Below are 18,068 nucleotides of genomic sequence, written 5' to 3' on the forward strand. Positions count from 1 at the left end.
AACAATAACTATTTAGAAGAAGCCATAGATAAATTTGCTGAGCAAAAATCGATAATATCCGCTTATTTAAATTTAAAATAATTATTTTTTTGTGCTTTACTTTTTTTAAAATTATAATAATCATGAAAATAAACCACAATTTACTAATGTAAGATATTAAGTTCTTTTTTATTTGATGCTGCATTAATTCTTCCTCTAGCATTTTATGCATCAATTATTATTGCTGTTAAGGTAATTAATTATTTATTATATTTTACTAATTATTTTGATACAATTATTCCGAATTGATATGGTTCATAATGTATGGAAATAATTGAAAGTAGGATAATGTACACAATATACGTATTTATATCTATTTTTATATGGGCTGATGAAATTTCGAAATGACTTGCTTGAAACCTCGCACACCCGAAAAAACCTGAAATGACGCAACTGCCTTCTCAGCCCTTGTTCGTGCAAAAAAAGTGTGTATGATGAAGTAATAAGTATATTGACTTAAGTGATATTTACTTTGTATTCGTAAATACTTAATAGAACACTTATATTAATTTTATTTAAAATTATAAATAAAGAAGAACATAATATTCGAATATTATTGATTATAGAAGTAGTTTAATTAAGTACATTAACATCTCGTTCACATATTAGATGATTATAATATAAATATGTATATTAATCATGTACTTAATTCTATATAATATAAATGAAAATAATAATAATTAATTATAAATTTAAAACTAAATATTTATAAAAATAATTCTATAACATAAAATACCATATGAAATAAATCGTTATTTTGTACTATTTTGTTTGTGGTGAGGGGCCCTCGATAAGCAGGACCATCTCATGATGTGTGACAACTTATTGTGTATTAAGTATGCATAATATAAGAATTTATTGTAGAGTATATAGATATTATCATTTATCATAAATATTATATTATTAACATATTGTAAGATTAATACAAAAATATTATTTTAAGTGTTATTAATTATCATAGTAAAAGTTTAATTAAGTTAATTTATAACCCATCCACATTTTAGAGCATTATATAAACATGTAAAAGAAAAAAAAATTGGATTAATCATCTAGATATATAAGTCTAAAATATATATTTTTCTATATATATGTAATAATAATAATAATAATAATAATAATAAAAATAATTATAACATTAATAATAATTATAACATTAATAATAATAATTATTATTATTATAACTAAATACTTATAAAAATACTATAATATAACATATAATATGAAATAAATTGTCATTTTTAAAAATGTTTTGATATTATAGGTGGGGGGGGGAGGGGGGGTGATAAGCATAATCAACCCATAAGGTGTTGCAACTTATTTCACTTGTAAAAAGTATGTAGAAAAATGTAAATACTAGTATTAAAATATATCTATAAAAAATATATATCTATAATAATAATTAATTAAAACTAAATTTTTAGAAAAATACTTTTATAATATAATATATAATATGAAATAGATTGTCCAGACGATAAATTCAGTAAACAGGGATATTCGACTTTTTTATGATGTTAATCTTCCGTATAAAGGATATAATTAAGTCACCGAAGTCTTCCTTACAACTTAGTCTCTTGCAGCATAAAATACGGATTCACATATTCAAAACCCTCAAATTTTAATTCATCCGTGACATCCCTGAAAAATGCAAAAACAAACACAATCATAAACAATGCGATTTTACACGAGTCGACAGTATACGAGTAATATGTCATATAAACATTATACCTATTGGCTATTGTTTTTAATGTCATACTTATATAGTTATATCTACATTTGGGGGGAGAAGATATAATCACCCTCCTTAGGAAGTCACTGGCTGTTTTAATATTGTATATAAATTAAATTTATTAGGAAGGTTAGATTAGGTTATAATTTGTTTTAAAGTTTCAACTTATAAAATATTTTCTTAAACATAAAAATTAAATTAAATTTGTGAAATTAATAATAAAATATGTTTTAGGCTACATGGAATAAAGTAAAAATATAGTTTTTTTTAATATTCGTTAATCTAATCTAATCTCTGATAAATTGATAGTAAATAACTTAATATTTTGTTGTTTTTAATTTTTCTAAAATGGATATCCAAAAAATGGAACAAATTTTGTCGATGACGGTTAATGTATCCATTTCATGAAATATAATACATATTGTGTAATTACGTGAAGTGAAGAAAGCGCGGTTCCATTTCGTGAAATGGATACAAATGTTGTCCATTTCGTGAAACGTACAGGTATAGTACGTATAGGTACTACATACAGTCGTTGTCAGATAAATTGAGACGGCGGCGGCGTTTTTCAGCAAGACTAGCCCAAACTAGTCGCTGGCAGTGTGGTGCAAAGATCACACAGTTGGCTACGACGCGTGCACACTAGTTCAAACCTGACTCACTGCAAAAAATTTTGTGTACTCTCTCTCCCATGACATCGTTCTAGTTGCCCTACACTGATTTAGGTGTAGAACCACTACAGCCATAACAAACTACTGTTATGTATATTAAAATTGTTATTTATAATATTATAATGTACATAGATGTTGTTATTATATTATTTATATTATTTATTATTATTATTATTATTATTATTATTATTATATTATTTATATTATTTTAAAATTTCTGCTTTTTTTTCTTAAATAAAAGATTACTATCAAAATATTTGATTTAAAATTAATATCGTAAAATAATTTTTGTAACAATTGGTTTATTGATGTATTTTTGGTAATAATATTTAAATACGGAGAACCACTGGTTTTCCGTTATCGCGCCGCTGCCGCCATTTATCTGGCAATGACTGTACCTATCGCTCCACTTCTTTCTATCTAAATTCAGAAATATTTACATGGTGATTATTTAATTGAAGAACATCCATTATTTAAAATTAGATTTAACAATTTGTCTTGGGGGAGGGGGGCTTGAGAAATGTCAATGTGAGAAAGGGAGGTTAAATAACACTCCCCCCAAACCACTGAATACGTTACTGATTCCAGATTTGCGAATACAGACTAACTGTATTTGGATAGCATGATCCAATTTATGTACCTATTTGTTTGGGAACTTATGTACTAAATACAGAATAAATATTAGTTTTTTCAATAACCTCAAAGAGTTTAAAAGTCTACTACCACAATCATTAATCTAATATTACGCCATGTTATTTTCAAAGATTTAATAAGCTGTGCTGTGAATCTGTGATCAATAATAATACTATTTACTATATCGTCTATATCTCATATAATTAAATACTTATGAATAGATAAAACATATTTTCCATTAAAGAATTATTTAAATTATTTAATTGTATTTTCATAAATTTAATTCTCATCTTTGGTTCAGTGTAATGACCTTAGAAATTATTGGAAGTATAAAGTTTGCCGTATTGTTACATAGCGACGCGCATTGCTTACCGTGTGCACTCACACATCTTACAGCCCCCACTACTCCTACGTCTGATGCAATAATGCTGTGTCGTCGACACTGCCTGGCATATACATTTACATTGTTATCATAACAGTGAAATAATATAATATATTAATATTATTTTTAAATTAAGTTTTTATTTAAAAAGGAATATCAATGAATTCCCTTAGTAAGTTCCGTGGTATATTTAATATTTGATCGTAATGGCCAGTCGTAATGGTACCGTCTACGGTTAATCTTCGATTATGTTTAATTAGCTAATAACAGATATTTAACCGGGAAAATTCGACTGATTAAATTCCAGTTAACTCCGATTAAGAGTTGTTAACTTGGTGACATGGAGGTTATATTTATCATTCGACCGTCAGGATGTTAATTTAGAAAAAAAAAACAATGACAAAATTTAAAGATAATGTATTAATGACTATTGACTATAGGTATTACAACATATTGCACGGTCTGTACTCGGCGGATGGTGACAGATAGATTAACTACTATTACAATCACAAGATATTAAAATAATTAAAAATGGTCTCCGTTTTCGTATACAACAATAATACAAATATAAAAATATAAATACATGATAATAATAATTAAAATCACTACATTATATATTTATTTATTTATTTTAATTTTATTAATCATAAGCCCGACAACTATTAGCTACAGAGGCGCAATCGATGGGAGCAGAGGAGAATTTAGGAAATTGCCCTCTTCATCAAGGTTAAATATAAAAAAGTTTATTTTTTACTTTGTTTATGGTTAAATTAAAATAAAACACTACAAATATAAATTTGATAGTAAAATGAAAAATGTTACAAACATTTTGAGACATATAAGAGATAGAATTTTTAACAGGCTACGAAGTGCACGAGTTCATCTTGTATATAATAATTTATAATATTAATTTTAAAAACTAATTTTATTTTACATTTAAAAGACTAGTATAAAACGAAGATGATGGAAAACGACAACTAAGACTGTGACGTAATTATCGATTAGGTCAGATTATCGGTCCGAAAAAATGATATATTTAGATCTCAATCTAGTGATACATCGTAACTATTACCGATAGTCAAAAACGGAAACAACACAATTTATAAAAATAAAACAACTGGAATAGTCCTAACTGCAGTCGTAGTGGCGATGAAAATTATTAACTATTAGTTTAATTTTCGCGATTACAAAACGACTAACAAAACACCTCATGCGCTCATGGCATTGTGAAATCTTATTTATATCTATATTTTATCGACTAATGTTCATGATAGTTCAGCAAATATAAATAATTAATATCGTATATTAGTATTTTTTAAACTTATTACATTATAGAAAGGTACCTAATAAATAAGAACTCTCATAGTGTGTTGTAGGTACCTATTTACTAATTAATAAATCTAGTGCAAAACAATACAACTGTATCTAAAGTATTCTATATGAGCTGGAACCCGACTGAGCACGATTGACCTTTTTCACAACCCGATCGAGCATGGTTGGAATTAAACAATAGGAACCCAAAAAAATCCCAAAATTACACGATTGAGCACGAAAATAGGTGCGACGTTGCCATTTTGTATCGTAGAATATTATTATTAAAAAAAAGCGGATAAGTGGATGTCGCTCTGCTGTACATTAGACAAACTGTATATAGATAACAATAACATAAACATTTGGTGAAAATTTCAAGTATTTACAGTGATTAGTTTTTGATTACAACCATATAAAAAAATCGATTTGGTCGAAAACTGGTTTTGCGTAAAAATTCCCGTTTTTCTGTCACTTTTTTTGAAAACTGTTGGAAAATGTTTACTTATGACCACTATAATGCACCAAGGATATTCAATTTCCCATCGGAAACCACCCACAAAGTTTGAAATTGAAGCATTATTTCGACTAGTTATGCTGTACACAGACACAAAAAAAACACACATCATTTCAACAATTCACAATTTTTCCTAAACCCAATAAACCTGTACTTGAAAGCTCCAACATTTGCCAACTTTTAACCTCTTTCGGATAAAATAATTTTTATTTCATTATTTTCCATCGTACAATTTGCACACTACCACAATACGAGCACGAGACAACAGAACAGACTGACTGTGACCAAGTTTTATCTACAGCATAAGTACATACAATAACAGTTTAGTGCAATCGTTGTAGATAAAATTCTGGTTTCCTATCTATCCCAGTTATTTTTAACTTCCGTGGGTATACCTACCCATCGATCGACACCAAAATCGTTTTCGACTAATATGTTAGTAATTACCTGTTGGTAATATCTACCAACATACGTAAGTACTAGTGAAAATCTGACAACGTTGTATACAATATTTATTTTTTTATCGTGCTCAATCGGGTCGTCTAAAAGGTCGGCCGATAACGACCGTGCTCAATCGGGTATCACCGTCTATATGTTATATAGTGGCCAGTAGCAGTAGCGTAATTAGGAATTTTCTTAAAGAGGGGGAGATTTTGCATTTTTAGTAAAAAACTGTTAGCTTTGCATAGTTATTGAGTTATACCACCTTCAAAAAACCTCTAGACTTCAAAAGGAACAGCATTTTTTTTTATTGAGAATATCAGCGCTATATTAAGTATTTTATCTTACATACCTACTCGCGTATGATACAAAAGACAACGAATTCACGTATTTCTCCTGGATTTCCGGGAGTTGTGACAATGTACTGGTTCGCGATTAAAGGATTTGGGTGTAGGAGTAATTTGGAATGTAATTTTTTATAAATGGTTCTCAACTAGTTTAACAACTGATTCAATTTTTTAGCTACTGTGAAGGGCGAGATTAGAAACATTCTAAGAAGAAGACGTGATTATACGGAGGGCTTAGGCGCCCGCAGAAATTTTTTTAAGGGGGGGGGGATGTTAGGATTGAGGATAAATATTATAATTTTACTAGGTGTTTTAAAATAATAACCTTTTTAATTATACTCGTATACAATATAAAAAAAATATTTTGCAAAAGCCAGGGGGCAAATGCCCCAGCTTGCCCCTCCCCTGCGGGCGCCTATGACGAAGGGGAATTATTAGCAAGGTCGGGCAATTTTCAATTACAGTAATTCAATTACTTAAGTAATTTGTAATTGGTAATCAATTATAAAAATATTGATGTAATTTGTAATTGGTAATTAATTATTAAATGTTGATGCAATTTGTAATTGGTATAAAGAATTACAATTTTTCAATGATAAAAATTAAAAATTTAGAATTTTCTACAATATAAAATATATATATGTTACGGGCAAAGTGGAAAATTCGGACAATGTATACAATGTCCGAGGTATATTGGGCAATGTAAATTGTTAAGTATTTATACAAAATAATCTGCATAATATATTATGTTTAATCATCAAATGATAAATTAGCTTAAATTATACATTTAAAATATTGTGAAGTACATTTATTCTAACAATTACATAATTAATAATCATTAAATGCTACGTCTATTCTCTGATTAAACACTATGTATAATCAATTATTATCATATACATCATAGTTAATTAATTTTTACATTATTATTATTTTTATTTATTCTAATTTATTTCAAATAATATAAACGTGTAAACAGATATAATGTTATACATTTATACTATCTTAATTGTCCATGTTCTATGTATAAATCGACAATCGTACTGTACGATGTACAAATTATTATTATAATATACTACGTTAGGTACGTACAGACTTTAGTAACCATCTCATTGTCGCCCGTCACTGAATACCTATATTTTTTTTGTTTTTTTGATTTATAAACCTTTTTTATATAATCATATTAATATTATTAAAAATTAATGTTAAGTTATTCATTTATTTTAATAATGTAAGTAATTCAATTATGTAATTTGTAATTAACTGTTCTACAATCATGTAATTAGTAATTTGTAATTAATTACTGGTATTTTGAGTAATTTATAATTTATAATTAATTAGTTGTTTTTTTTGATAATTTGTCCATCCCTGATTATTAGAAGGATTAGAAATTAATTGTTTGTAATTGCGTTGGTTTGGCTGAATTCCATATTTGGGCATCATATGACTTAATTGGTCTTAAAATTGACTTATAGATAAGTATTTTACCACAAAATGGAGTTTGGATTTTAGTACAGGGTGTAATAAATGGAATTTAGTGTTTAATAATTTTCTTTTAGATTCGTGGTGAGGAGAGCTTGTAATCTTTTAAACTAAAAAAATACCTAGATATTTAACTTAAGCCAAGCAGGGAATAGGAACTCTTTGTAGAATGATAATAGGAATTTATTTTTATTTTTGAGGGTAAAAGGAACGAACAGATTTATCAGCATTTCGATTTTCCAATTTTAAGAAAATTCTCATAAAGTCAAGGTGGGTGATGTTGAAGAGCAGTGAATGTTTCAATTGGGTCATTATTGGACGGGTTTTATATTTAAATATTACTTGATTTTATACTCGACTTACTGCTGGTCTACTAATTATAATAATTATAATAATTGTATAGTAGTGAAAATTTTAAATTAGTATTTTTTTTATATAAATGGTCGTCATTAGTTACTCGATGCAAATGAGGTAAAAGCATGCGTCAAATTGTCAAGATTTAGGCATGAAATAAATAAATAATATCATAATACAAATAGTTACCTAGTTACCTAGAACCAAAGTGAATGATGTATTTTTACTTTTTAAAAAATTTTTCAATAACACTAATCTTAATTCTACTTACTGATCATCAGGTGTAAAATTTACTGGTTCATCTGTAAATTCTGATGGGAAATTGGCAAGGTCACGTTCAGAATCTAGTTGTGGTATATAACAAGGGATAACTTGCTTTTGTTCTAACTATAAATTATTATAAATAATAATAAATATAAATATAATAGTCATTTGAATTGTTTAATTACATTTTATCAGTGCTATAGTAATATTTATGATTTAAAATGAAAAAATGTGTATGATTTACCATTTCCCAATCAATAGACTTGAAGAATGGGTGATATTTAACATCATAGAAGCCATTTTTTTCATCGCAACCCAAACGGTCAGCAGGGTTTTTATTTAAAAACCCCGTTAAAACCAAAGCTGCATCAACAGAAAGTGATCTTGGAATACGAAGAGGTTTTTCCAAAATAACTATAAAATAAAATATTGAACAATAAGAAAACTGTTTTAAAAGAATGCTACCCATGTATCTGTAATCTTTGCCCTATAAACGTACAACAACTACAAAATGGCAAAGGTAAGAGCGTTATCTATGTTTATGAGTCGGATTTCATTCAATATTTTAATTTCCAAGTGTGCTATGAGTAATTTTAATTTGTGATATTCCCATATCCATTTATTGCTTGTAAATTAAAATATCGAAAAATTTCTGAAGCATAAGCATAGATAATATTCTCACCTAGAAGCTTGATAATAGGTCAATTTACTAGAAAAACAAAACTAACAGCATACTATGTTAAAAGTTTGGAAGATGATAACAAATACACGGGAAGCGTCATCTCAAAATAACTGTTGTCAATATTATAATAAGTACCTTCGTATAAATCTTGCTCTTTATTATTTTGTCCTTCATTAAATTCAAATGGGCATTTGCCAACCAACATTTCATGCAAAAGAATTCCTAAAGCCCACCAATCCACACTGAAAACAAAGCAAATTGATCTTAATATCATGTATTTATTAATTGAATTGATTAGCTGATATAAATTACATGAGTAAAATATGTTTTTCTTTCCAAAAAGAGATCAATAATTATTTATAGTGGTCGGAAGTTGTAGGAATTGCATATTGTTAAGAATGCTCTCAATTTATTGCAGACCAAGCTAGAAATTTGAGCTAAGCTATACAATGTTGAGTTTAAAAATTAAAAATACATAATTAGCATATTTAATTTATTTTATATAAAATGTGCATATTTCGTCCATTTTAATTGATTTTTGCATATTTAATATTTTCTAAAAAAAAATAATTTAATTATTTTGTATTTCAAAAACAACGAAATATATTTGTTTAACTGTTTTTTCAGTGCAATAAAATTTTAAACACCAAACGGTTATGTTTTAGTTTTCAATAATACATATTTTTCCAATAGGTATAGGTTTTTAGATTTTTTCGTGTGAATTATTAAATAAGTATTAAACTTTTAATAAATAAATAAATGAATGAATAACTACTTTATTTTTCATTTTTTCATGCATATTTTGCCTTTTTTTGCTCCTTAAACTTCCGAACCCTATTTATAACCATGTGTATATTCAATTTAGTTTTAAAAAATGTATACCTAAATCCATATTCTTCTTCTCTTAAAATTTCTGGAGCAATGTAATTTGGAGTACCGCAAAGTGAAGAAGTTTTATATCCGGGCCATATTCCCTGTTTACACATTCCATAGTCTGTTAATTTTATGTGTCCTTCATGATCAAGTAGTACATTTTCTAATTTTAAATCACGGTATATTATACCTGAAATAAGCCAAGATAAAAACAAATAATCAACTAATATGTACTTAAACAGTTGAATTGGTTCAAACATTTTTTAATGGTCAGGTTAGGTATACAACTAGATTTATTAGAATTAATTATTTATAATAATTAAGTATTTTATAATTAACTTATAGAAAATTAATTATTAGTCAAATAAATATTATTGATATTGATATTAATATTTATTAATAATTAAGTGCTCATAAATTGACAAAAAATAATTGAAAATTGATAATAAGTGAATGTTAAAAAATGGTACCTATGCTATCTATAACCAAGAACACAAACATATATATAAGAATCCCGTGAGAAAATTTGTCAAATAAATTCACATAAAATGTAAAAACTAGTAATTTAAAATTCTAAGAAAACAGGGAAAATTACTCTGCTGTTTATAAAGTTTTGAGTGTTCTTTATCATTGAAATGGAAGTGTTAAATTCTTATTCAATGTTAAACATTTAAAAATTATTTTGAAATATACCTTTAATTGTGGTCTAAAAATAAGTTTTTTTTTTGAACACTTGGTAACAACTTAAAAAAAATTCAAAAAGTTGAAAATTTCATGTTTATTATGATAATCCTAAAAACCTCAAAATATTTTTTTTAATTATATCATGTCTAGACAATGCTAACATAAATATTTGATGATAATTTTAAGCATCAAAAGTTATTTATATTTTTACAAAAAATAAACATAACTGTTTTTCATTATCATAAACTGTTGCATACATATTCATATTTTCCAAGCAAATCTTTTAGTTTTAAAAATGTTATAATTTATTTTTAGGCTCTTGAGATCAAAAAGGTTACTGACTTCTGTATTGAATGGTTTTTCTACATAATTTTATAGATTCGTTACAAATAAAAGTTATTTGATTGTAAAATTGAAGTAAATTAAAATATTAATTGTATTATGACTGTATGAAGAATTACAATAAATTTATATTATACAATAATAAATTATTATACTAATCATGAAACAACTGATTATACCTCTAGTATGTAAATAGTTTAAAGCCAATCCAATTTCTGCTACGTAAAATTTAGCATGGTTTTCAGGTAATTGTCTTTTTCTTTGCATAAGATACATCAAATCACCTCCACGAACAAATTCCATCACAAAGAATAATCGGCTGGCTGTTTGGAAGCAAGAATGGAGAGTAACCAAAAATGGATAATTAGCGGCAGTTATAAAAACATTTTTTTCTGTTTGTACCCAAGTAGTATCCTAAAATATAAAACATAAATTATAAATAGATATATTTAATGTTCAACTGTATTATCTTTAGATCATAAACTATGGATATACCCATGACTAAATAAATAGGCAGGATTACAAAAAACCAATTTTCGTCCAGTTGCCTAAAATCATTGCTCATATTTCTGTGCATTTCATTGGTAGGTAATATTAATAGAATATAATAGAATCAGATAATTATGCTATAAACAAGGCAAGGGTATTATATGTATCATAAATTTGTGATCATACCTATTTATTTAGTCATGGATAGACCCATGTCCCAATAACTTGAAGCATAGATAAGTGAGAAACATCTAACTGAGATACTTCATGAGCACATGCATCAAGAGAAATATTGCATATTTAATGTTTATCTTTGTGAATTATGAAATATTAATATCATAAATCATACGACCAACAGTTAAATATGTGATGTTTCACCTCACTTATGAAGCATCTCACTCAGAGACTCGTCATTAATATTATGTGCTTTTAATTGTTTACACAAGCAAGATGGGCATGACTCCATCTATAATATAATATGATCAAAGGCATTATCGAACTATTCAGTTGTATAAACAATGTTTAAATGGAATTAAGTATATAAAATTACTTTATGAGTTATAAATTTATAATATTTAATAATAGATAAATAAAAAAAAAAAGCTATCTATAAATGTTTTAGATTGTCCACCAGACCACACAATTTTAAATGATTGGCTGTTATTTTACAATCAAACTTAATATGATGACATATATTATTTTCTGTTCAAGTTAACAAATGTAGTTGGTGGCCAACTTGTGCACAGAGGCATGATATATAGATAGTCGGTATGATAGGATTAATTAATGCGTGTTGCCTGACCACTGCGACAGAAACTCTCATCGCTAACTGTGTTCTTAACTTTAATAGATTATAGATTGGTTTAATTAAAGAATAAAAAAATGTTGGCATTTGCATGCCAATAAAAAAAAAAAATAGAATAAAGTACTACTTTTATACAGAATTATAATATGATTCAATGTTAAATTGAAAGTAAATATACCGTGTTCTTATACATTAAAACTCAAAATATTATACTAAGACTTAACTAATTTTAATTAAAATATATTAATTACTTCAAAATTTGAAACAAGTTCTTTTTTTATAACTTTCATAGCATAGATACGTTGATTTTTTTTATGTTCAACCATTAACACCTTGGCATAACTGCCACGACCAATAACCTTAATTGGTTCAAAGTCGTCAAAAGAATATTGACGTGAAACTCCAATTTCTGCATCACCTGCTAAGAATATAATTAAAAATTAAATGACATAATAATACTATTTTTATAAATTATATTTACCATCTAAATTTTCAATGAGTACAGAATCACCTGGTTGATCAAGAACATCATTCTGATCAGAAAAATCTTTTAAATCCAACAAAGCAGTATCAGAGCAAAGTGTACCTAAGTATTAACATTATATTAATTAAAAATACATATTAATCAATTTAATAATATATATTTTTATATAATTACTTAAAGATGTTTGACTGTCTCCTTCAGCGTCATCACTAACTACAGAATCATTAGAGCAAGTACTTTTATCAAACTGCTGAGAGTTTTGGTTTGCTCCCAATCTGCATTGAATGCATTTGAGTTCTTGCTGTCTTAAACCTCGAAATTGATCTTGATAGCAGAATGCACATGATGCTCTCTGATCATAAAATAAGAATAAGAATTAAATAATTATAAATAGTAATGTTATAGTTATATATATATATATATATATATATATATATATATATATATATAAAATCACATTCAATGGAAACAAAATGTTTAATACTACTATAACTATGACATACTAAATTATTTTCATGTTCTCGATGTTTAATACAACTGCAAAATATTCCCATATTCATATTATAAATTTGTATTAAGAACCATTGAATGAGTGTTTACCATAAAGAATGTAGAATACAACTAAAAAACCTTATATATAATTTGTGAAGAAACAAACTTCCAGAAATTATTATTATTACTATTTTTTAATAGCTATTTGATAATTAATTAAATGCCAAAACATCTCTTATCTTGCCTTATTGTATACAGAATACAGAATAGATACTAAATGACCTTAGACCCTTTTCTAACATGAAACATGGTGAATATAATTTAAGAACTGTTTATCTAATGATATTAATTGCCTGATAAAACTAAAAATATGTATATAAAAATTAATTCAATATTTAACTAAGTGTAAATTTGGTATTGAATTAATTTGATTACATTTTTAAACTATATCACACAGATAAAATAATACAAAAGGAAAATGTTAATGAAATTCATAAAAACATTTTAGAATTATTTCACAGTTAAAAATACATAAAAGGTTTCATATTTATACCAAAGTTTTGAACATTTATTAAACAAAAAGTTCTTTATAAATATTCATTAAGAACATTTTTTTTTCTTATAATAGTCAATCTTATTACAATGGTTCCCAACCTTTTAAGTTGTGCAGACCACCGATAATGTAAAAAAAAAAAAAACATTGAGGCCTAGTAGTATATGAAATATAAACACACATAAATAAGATGATAGAAGAAACATAAAAATCATATAAAAATCTCGATGTTGATTCTAATTAAAATTTACAGACCCTTGGCATAGACATTTGACCAGCGTCCACAGCCCAGTACCACATTACTCGCAGCCCATATACATACATTATTTTAAAATTATAGTAAAAGAATTTAAAAAATATATATGTAAGGAAGAAATATTTTTTTCTCTAGTACATATTAGTTCTTATTTTAATAAAATGTATCTATTTGTCAATATTCTTAATTCATTCATTTTTAATTATTCATTGCTTTTATGGGGTTTTTTAGTCTGTTTTTATCATATTATTTTTGAACATTGTTAATAATATTATTGATTTAAGTTTTAACATCCGTTTGAATTAGTTCAATTCAAATTTCTAAAAATTAAAAAGGGATGTATAAAATTGTTTATTTAAATGAGCATGGAAAGATTCACAATTATTGAGGATTCTAGTTAAATCAGCTGTAATTCTTTAAGGAAACTCACATTTTTTTAAATAATTGTCATAAAATTGAGAATTACCACTATTAACTCTTCAACAATACAAATCACTTAAATATAAATTTCTTATTATGGTAGCCTATAATCCAAATGCTTGTTTTTTTCTGTACCAATGTTGTGTGAAACGGAAACAATAGCCTGGTATTAGACATACTGTTTTTACAGTAAGATTAAATAAATGACTAAAATTGTTTATAGATTTATTTTTACAAAAGATAAAGAAAATCAGTATGTTACAGTCAATCCATTATTTAAAATACAAAATAATAAAGTTTATGAACTGTTTACTTAATATAACTATAACTTAGAAAAAACTGATAAAAATATGTTGAACAAAACAAAAAATTATATCAATCAGCGAACTTCAAAACTTTTATCAAAATTTAAATGTAATTGTAATACATGATTTGTCATTTATTAATTCTTTTGCCTATATAAGTAGTCAATTCTATTGCGCTAGATGTTTCATGAACAACATACCTACAATGACTTAAAATTAGAAGGGATTTGTTTTTTACAAACATAGAAAATACTTTTTTGCACTACAATTACATTGGATACACTATAATCTAAATTTAAAATGCGGTGATTTATTTCTATTAAAATAATTTTTCTAAGACAAATACTTATTCCTGCAACAGTTATACGCTTGCATGCTGCAGTTATATTATATTGTTAATAGTTTAACATGATTCATGATTGTTCTTCTATAAAATTAAAGCTAACATCGCTTAATATTTGATAAAGTAAAATTTGAGTGAATACTTAAAAGAGTCAAGATAGTACAAAAACCAAAATTAAAGTTGAATTGTCAAAAACATTTTGTTTGTTGTTAATAATATACCAATATAGTAACAATAGTAACATTAACAGTTGGCTTTACAATACTTATTTTATTAAATATTTTATAAAAATTAAAAAATTTTTGAAACATGCCCTTTTATTTGAAGAAATAAATGTATATCTTGTATTACTTCGATAGTCAGCATGTGTTTAAAAATAACTAGTTACTTGAAAATTTGTTTAATGTTTTACAACATTGTTGATTATTAAAACATGATTAAACCATTGATGTATTTTATTTTGACGCAAATGGTTAATTCTCTTAAATTAACAGCCACAGAGAAAAGCATTTGTGTTATGATCTTATTTATATTTGAATCATGATCAAAATTGCATTTTGATAATACATCGTCAACATCACTCAAATACTAATAAAATTATATTTAAATATATCATGCTCAGTATTAGATACCTATAAGTGAATTTAAAACATTTAATATTTGAAATGTTTACTCTTATAATATGCCAATTAATATTATTGATAATAAGTAAATACTATATTGTACATTTTATAATATAAATAATAAACCTATATACTTACTTTCATATTTATTGATGATTTCCAACACTATATAAATAATTAATTTTCTTCTCGATTCGTAAAATTGTTTATTTTCTGTATGTTTATTTATGTCTTTTTGCATTAGCTCCATGCAATATAATTTAAAACAAGTTAAGTTATAGTGAGAATAAAATGGTAAAATACAACTTCACAAAATGAACTCTGACGAGGAAAAAATAAGTCAAGATCCGAATACAAAGAAAAGAAAACAAAATGGTGAAGAGTGAAGACGGTGGAGTAGCCAAGTGTCAATTGTTTACACTTTTGAAATCTTATCAATATTCAGTTAATAAATCGATATGAAAACATTGTTATCATATTTTTGACACAAACTTAAAAAAGAGGTGGCCATTGTTCGCCGTACGTTTTACACTGTAAGTCTAGCATCACCATTATAGATGTAAAGAATGGATAGGCAATGGTTAAATTAATAATATAAAAGAAAGTGTACCCGAATGGAAAAGATATATATATATATATATACATAATTACACATGAATATATCTGTGATAGCATCTCTATAACCTCAAAATATTTTCATGTACATTTCTAATATAAGAGCCACAAATTAAGTATCATCCATTCTATTACATTCGTGTGAGTCCTGCAGTTTTCGCACATCAGTTCACGTTTAGCTTCATGCCTACTCTAGTTTAAAAATTAATGTGAATGTTCCCATTATGAAACGTTAAGTTTTCGATTTATAAGTGATAAGTGCACCAAGTACCACTACCTCTACCGTTTAAAACTACCACTAATCTACCTCTTCCACTCCACAATTATTGTTGCCCTGTTCAGGTTACGAAATGTAATCGGCGGCGACCAGTTTCGTCAGGCAGCTGCAATCCGGCAACATCCATTAGTCTCCCCTACAATGTCAACTAATTGTACACCTGCCGTGACGTGCGGTATTTCCATTTAATACGTCTCTGAGCACTAGTTGGCTATCGACTACGTTTCTAAAGGAGATTCGATATCGTGATTTACTGGCTTTGTCTAACTCACACGTAACAAAGGATTTTAGTCCGTTTTCATTGCCAATCACACTGATTGATATAGTGAAGCGATAAGAATTCTGAAAACAGATTTGAATTTTTCATTAAGTATACTTGAGATCAATATTCCCGCATTTTTAATTTAAGTTCTCTAAAAAATTTAATATGATAATTTTTTAACAAATCTTTAAATTATTTGTAATAATATAACGCTTTTATGAATTTTATGGAATCATTCCAAATATGGGAAAGTCCATCTTAAGTTAGGGTTGTCATTCATCCCAGTTTTACTGTTACACTACCAGTTTTCACTATATAGCCATTGATATTTTTCAGCTCCCTGCTGGGATGTGGATAAATACTGGTTTTTTAAAATTAATTCCAAATGGTCATGCGTGAATCCCTAAAACAGCTCGTTGTTGGAGGGGTGAGGGGGGGTAGATAAATCAATTTAAATATAAAGACATGGTGGTATACACCACGGCCTACTATAAGTTAATTTTAGGTTTGGTGAGAAATTTTTTTTTTTTTTGAGAGAGAGAGAGAGAGAGAGAGAGAGAGAGTGAGAGAGAGGATTAAGCTCCCCACAATATACGTCTATGTGCTAAACGTATACCCTAGAAAAAAATTACGAATACATCACTGGATACAACAAATAAGGGTGTTGAGTCCTTTAAATAATTCAAGTTTATTTTTCCTAGGTTAACCAATAATTACACCAAATATGTAATCACAGTTAAATATATTTAACAAGTGGTATTATATAGGCAGTATGAAACCTAATAGCCTCTACCCATGACCATTGTGTTATTGTGAATGTGGTTTTATTTAACTATTACCTAAAGTAATGTATACAGGTACCTACCAAGCTAAGTGTGCACACAGGAAAAAATCTGAAATTATGCACCTGAAAAAGATCTGTAGGATATTTTCAATTATGACATTATAGAAATTTAATATATTATAGCAGTGGTTTCCAACCTCTTTTTATTACCTTTAACCTTAATATTTTTCTAGATTGTAACTTTTTTCATAACTACTCTTAAAAATTAAATAAAAAATAACAATAATATAATACAATGTAAAATTGTATATATTTTTATATTTTGTAATAAAACACATAAAAAAAGAAACTAATTATTTTAATAATTTAAAATTGAATGATTAAAATTTTTAATATGAGAATGAAGTTACCAACATTTTTCTACAATCACCAATTTTTTTTTGCGTACCCTTCGATATAATTTCGCATACCCCCAAAGAGTATCCTAGGTTGAGAATCTATACATTATAGTATAAGTGCGTAGGTTAATAACGAAGGTATTTGGGGGGGGGGGGGGTGCTAACAAATTATTTTAGGGTATTAAGCAGATGGGAGATACCTGGTTATGACTATAGTGAA

General features: G+C 26.7%; 1 protein-coding gene across 1 annotated transcript; it reads right to left on the reverse strand.

Moving 5' to 3' along the window:
• Positions 1–1,135: 1,135 nt before the first annotated feature.
• Positions 1,136–15,894, reverse strand: LOC107168783 (atypical protein kinase C-like). The gene is made up of 10 exons (XM_089215751.1): positions 15,651–15,894; positions 12,695–12,872; positions 12,518–12,622; positions 12,288–12,457; positions 10,922–11,156; positions 9,726–9,906; positions 8,979–9,085; positions 8,406–8,575; positions 8,169–8,284; positions 1,136–1,674 (listed from the first exon to the last, which is right to left on the reverse strand). The coding sequence occupies exons 1-10, from the start codon at positions 15,654–15,656 to the stop codon at positions 1,596–1,598; spliced, it is 1,347 nt and encodes a 448-aa protein (XP_089071877.1). The 5' UTR covers positions 15,657–15,894; the 3' UTR covers positions 1,136–1,595.
• Positions 15,895–18,068: the final 2,174 nt, after the last annotated feature.

Source organism: Diuraphis noxia, unplaced genomic scaffold (assembly GCF_037042655.1).
Source record: "Diuraphis noxia isolate RWA-SAM2 unplaced genomic scaffold, SU_Dnox_SAM2 contig0001, whole genome shotgun sequence".
In the NCBI taxonomy this organism is placed as follows: domain Eukaryota; kingdom Metazoa; phylum Arthropoda; class Insecta; order Hemiptera; family Aphididae; genus Diuraphis; species Diuraphis noxia.

What these genes read in the sequence shown, in the direction of transcription:
- LOC107168783 (XM_089215751.1), bottom strand. An exon ending in AAACTATTTACATACTAGAG is followed by an intron (nt 9,907 to 10,921) that starts GTATAATCAGTT and finishes GGCTTATTTCAG; the next exon opens with GTATAATATACCGTGATTTA. An exon ending in GAAGAAGAATATGGATTTAG is followed by an intron (nt 9,086 to 9,725) that starts GTATACATTTTT and finishes CTTTGTTTTCAG; the next exon opens with TGTGGATTGGTGGGCTTTAG.